We start from the raw sequence: 4,879 nt of genomic DNA on the forward strand, positions 1-4,879 counted from the left end.
ATATACATATACATATACATATATACATATATACATATATACATATATATTTACCTCAAATATTTAATTATATACACCTAACATATATAATTTTATTTTTAAATTTAAATTTAATAATTGTATTTTAATCTGAAATCGCTTTTATCTATTTTTTATAATAATTTAATACATATTAACAATAGTTAAGATTAATAATTTTAATAATAAAAAATTAGATATTTATAATATTTTAAATTATAATTATTTTTATTTAGTTTTCTATATTATAAATTTTTTATTTTTTGTAACATCGTGTTAATTAAATATAAAAAAATTAAAAAGCTTAATTAACGATTGAAAAAAAATACAAATAATAATATGATTTTAATTAACAATAAATTAAAATTGTAAATTAATTTAAAATATAAAATAAATTTTATTTCATTAATAATTTTAAATTAATTAATAAAAAATGATTTTTATATTTTATATTTAAATAATATATTCATTTATAACTTTTTATTTATACTTTATTAAAATTTTAAATATATTTCATTATAGGTTTTTTATATTATATATTTCCTTCTAATTAAAAGCTACTTATTTATAAAGAATGATCAAAATTTTTAAAAAACTCTAAATTATTTAGAGAAGGAGAATAAAGTTCATCTTTTAGCAAATTTTCTTTAACTTTTCTACTTTCTTAATCAATATAATTGACCTAAACAAATGTCGGTAATTATTAAGTTAATTCGTATATAAAAGCATTATTTTAAAATTTAATTCCATTATTAATATTATTATTATTTATATAAAAATTATTATTATATTAAATATTATTTATATCTTAAATATTTTTATTATTATTATTATTATTATTATTATTATTATTATTATTATTATTATTATTATTATTATTATTATCCTTATCTATTTTCTTATTTTTTTTTTCATATTCATTATTATTACTTTCATTATTATCATTATCATTTTCATAATTATTTTTATCATTATTAATATCATTATTATTACTTTTATTATTATCATCATTATTATCATTATTTTTTATTTTTATTTCATTAATATTATCTATATTATTTTAAATACTAATATCATTTAATATACTTATATTATTAATTTTATTTTTATCATTATTATTAGCTATACTGCAATTTACTTTTATTTTTCTGCAAAAATAATACTTTTATTCTTATAAGTATCATTTTTCTCATCTAAATTATTATTTTTTTCTTAAAAATTAATATTATTTTCCTTAAAATTAATATTATTTTTAAAAAAGATTTATTTATTATTAATATCTTCAGGTATAACAATACTTCCTGTACTAAATTATAAACTAAAAAATTATTTTTTTGAAGCTTTTTTAATATTTTCTTCTATAACTAATCCCCCATTCTAAATTTGTTTCAAAATCTAAACACTTTATTGCTAATTAAACCTCTAATTACTATCTTATAAAAGCATATTATATAATAAATAATATAAATTAAAATCTTCATATTACTAATATATTACATTAAACATTTTTTCGATTTATTAAAAATTAGTTTATTCGGTATAAATTTAACTATATTAAACTTCTTAAAAAGTAACCATATACAAAGCCGTCAAAGCAATTTATAGAACTTGAGTTTTCTCGTCATTATTTATTTATTGTTCTATAGTGTTTATGCTTTTTACATATTAAAGCTATTAAATATCATTCAAAAAATAAGTTCCTTCTTCATATAAAATAGATTTAGGTTCTATTCTATTTATTTCAATACCATTATTATTTATATATAATAAAACATCTAACATTTATTCTAAGAATTAATATATTTACTGTATTTTAAAATGACTTTTTTAACTTTATTTTTTCATTATTTCAGAAAAAAGAGTTTGGGATACATATTAATAGCAAATATCTATTTTATAAAAACTAGAACAAAAATTGCCTATGCTTTAGCTAGTATATGATATTATTTTTATCAAATTTGGATGGTTTAATATTATTTAACGCTTTTTTAGTAATTCTAAATATTAATTGTACTCTTCTTTTGAGTAAAAAGAAAGAATTTTTATACATGAAGATTCGCTTATGTGAGTTATTGAACCATATGGATATATGTAATTTTATGAATTTGACATTTTTATATGATTTTGTTTTAAAAAATTTTTATAAAGAAAAATAAAAAAAATCAATTATTAAGTTTTGTTTTGATTTATTATAAAATTAATATAATATTTTATGAAAAAAATAAAAAATTTGTAAGTTTTGTTTTATATTATAATTAATTTTTAAATCTAAAAAAATTAAAATATAACAAAAATTAAATATAAATGTTTTATTAAAAATTGATAGATAGATGAAATCTTTTGTAAAAATTATAAGATCTTTATAATTTTTATTTAAATTTATATAAGTTTTTTATTTATTTTATTTACTTGATATTATATGCTTTTTAATTTATATATTAAGGTTTTCTGTAATTTAGAAATAATAATTATAATATATATATTTAAATATTTATATATATATAATATAATATAATAAAATATAATATAATATATAATTAATTATTTATTATATAAATATTATTTAGTTGTTAAATTTATAATAACTTTATGTTATACTTAAATTTTTAAAAGTTATAGTTTTAAAACTATTATTTTATTTTTTTGTTTTTCATTTTTAATATCATATCAAAAGATTTTTTAATAATTGAAAATTTGTTAAAAAAAAAATATTTTTTATAATTATTTTTCATTATTATTATATAAATAAGTGAAGTTAAATTATTATGTTCTATTTTATATTAACTATTTAAAAAAATAAATAGATACTCAATTTGTATTTTTTTTATTCTTTATCTAACTCGTTCTAATATTATTAAAATAATATAAATTAAAGATTTTTTATCTTTCAATAAATTAAAAATTTTAAATCATTTTTACTTTTTGATATTAAAATTTTAAATTAAAAATAAAATAAGATAAATTAAATAATAATTTTATCTAAATAATGTAAATTCATAAATACTTTTTTTTAAAAAAAAAAATTAATAAATAATTTTAGAAAATAAAAAAAAATATATTATAATTTAGTTTTAAAGTAATTAAAAAATAAAATAAGTAAATGAATTTTTATATTATAAAAAATTAAAAAAAAATTCATTTAAAAAAATTATTTTAATAAATTTAATTTTGTTAAAACTAATTTACATTAAACTATCTTTATTAATGTTATTATTATTATAATTATTATTATTATTATTATAATTATTATTATTATTATTATTATTATTATTATTCGTTTTATTTTTTTTAAATATTTATATTTTAACTATTCATTTATTATTACTATTATTTTTGAATTATTTTTTTTTTATTTTCAAAATTTCTTAATTATTCTTCTATTTCTTCTAGTCTTTCTAAAATTTCCTCAAAATCAGGTCTATCTTAAGGTTCTTATTCCCAACAATCTTTCATAATATCAATTAACTTTTTTATTTAATATGATAATTTACATTAAAAAAATTATGATAATATAAATTATAAACTTTAGGAGGACAATCATTTGGTATTAAATTTAAAGATGGCCTTTTTTTATCACAAACATTTCTCATAATTTCTACTGTAGACATATTTACATATGGAGTATTTCTTGTACATATTTCCCATATTACAATCTGATAAGATATAAATATAAATATTATATTCGTTATGAAAAAAATATACTGCAAACGAATAAATATCCGCCTTTGTAGTATAAATTTTATTATCGAAAATTTCAGGTGCCATCCAATGCTTTTATTTTAAATTTTATTATTGACAAAAATATTATATTTACAAATGTTCCTAAAACTGATGTCATTATATTTTGAGATTATGCTCTTGATAATCCAAAATCTGCAATTTTTATATTGTAGTTAAATATATCTTCTTAATATGGAATATCTAATAAAAGACTTTAATTTAAATTATTTAAAATAAAAAAATCTAAATTAAAAAAGTAAAAATATAATATTAATGGTTTAAAAAAAAATATTTATATAGAAAAATATAATATATATTTAATATTATATATATATATATATATATATATATATATTAATATGTATATAATTATGCTATATCTTTTTTTTTTACTTTAATGATTTTAAATCTCTATGAATTATAGGCGGATTAAATGAATGCAAATATTACATTCCATTAGCTATATCCTTACATATTTTTATTCTTTATAGCCATGGTAAAAATATGTTTTGTTTAGAATGTAATAAATCAAATAAAGATCCACCATTACATAATTCAGTAACAACATAAAAATTATTTTCATTTTATGATACACCAACAAAAGAAACTAAATTTATTTGATGTTTTAATTTAACAAATGTTTCGATTTCTCTTTAAAATTCTTTTAAATTTTATTCATTTATTTAATCTACTAGTATTTATTTAATTGCAACTTTTATTTTATTATAAAATCCAGAATAAACTTTTGCAGAATGTCCTTTATAAAATATAATTTTAAAATTAATTTTTTTATTAAACTATACCTTATCCTATTAATTAATTAAATATTAAATTATTAAAATTCAAAATTATTTATTTAGGATCTAAAATAAAAAAGAATATAAAAATAAAATATAATATATACCACAATTATTGATTCTATCCGTAACAAATTATATAATATTAATATTAGGGCTATCGATATAATTATTATCTCTTTAAAAATAATTTTACTAGGTATTAATTTATTATTAATATTATTATAATTATTATTATTATTATTATTATTATTATTATTTTTATTATTATTATTATTATTATTAATAATTCTTTTACTTTAATTCTAATTATTATTATTATTTATTTTAATCTATATATTTTT

The 4,879-nt window shown here is 13.1% G+C and overlaps 1 protein-coding gene across 1 annotated transcript, besides 12 other annotated features; it reads right to left on the bottom strand. All coding sequences in view use genetic code 6, as the record gives it.

Annotated features, from left to right (window-relative positions):
- Nucleotides 1-12: 12 nt before the first annotated feature.
- Nucleotides 13-49: a microsatellite.
- Nucleotides 50-407: 358 nt separating this feature from the next.
- Nucleotides 408-449: a microsatellite.
- Nucleotides 450-766: 317 nt separating this feature from the next.
- Nucleotides 767-1,078: a microsatellite.
- Nucleotides 779-825: a microsatellite.
- A 135-nt stretch (nucleotides 1,079-1,213) lies between the features above and the next one.
- Nucleotides 1,214-1,272: a microsatellite.
- Nucleotides 1,273-2,280: 1,008 nt separating this feature from the next.
- Nucleotides 2,281-2,322: a microsatellite.
- Nucleotides 2,323-2,479: 157 nt separating this feature from the next.
- Nucleotides 2,480-2,551: a microsatellite.
- Nucleotides 2,512-2,552: a microsatellite.
- Nucleotides 2,549-2,584: a microsatellite.
- Nucleotides 2,585-3,225: 641 nt separating this feature from the next.
- Nucleotides 3,226-3,293: a microsatellite.
- A 539-nt stretch (nucleotides 3,294-3,832) lies between these two features.
- On the bottom strand, nucleotides 3,833-4,345 carry IMG5_080050 (protein kinase domain protein; the record flags this gene model as incomplete). The annotated part of the gene is made up of 2 exons (XM_004036449.1): nucleotides 3,833-3,950; nucleotides 4,132-4,345. Coding segments are annotated over 2 exons (330 nt in total), but the record flags the coding sequence as incomplete, so codon positions are not given.
- Nucleotides 4,043-4,106: a microsatellite.
- A 397-nt stretch (nucleotides 4,346-4,742) lies between the features above and the next one.
- Nucleotides 4,743-4,820: a microsatellite.
- The last annotated feature ends 59 nt before the right edge of the window (nucleotides 4,821-4,879 follow it).

The sequence above is a fragment of the Ichthyophthirius multifiliis genome (genome assembly GCF_000220395.1).
Source record: "Ichthyophthirius multifiliis unplaced genomic scaffold scaff_1120509250528, whole genome shotgun sequence".
NCBI lineage: Eukaryota > Ciliophora > Oligohymenophorea > Hymenostomatida > Ichthyophthirius > Ichthyophthirius multifiliis.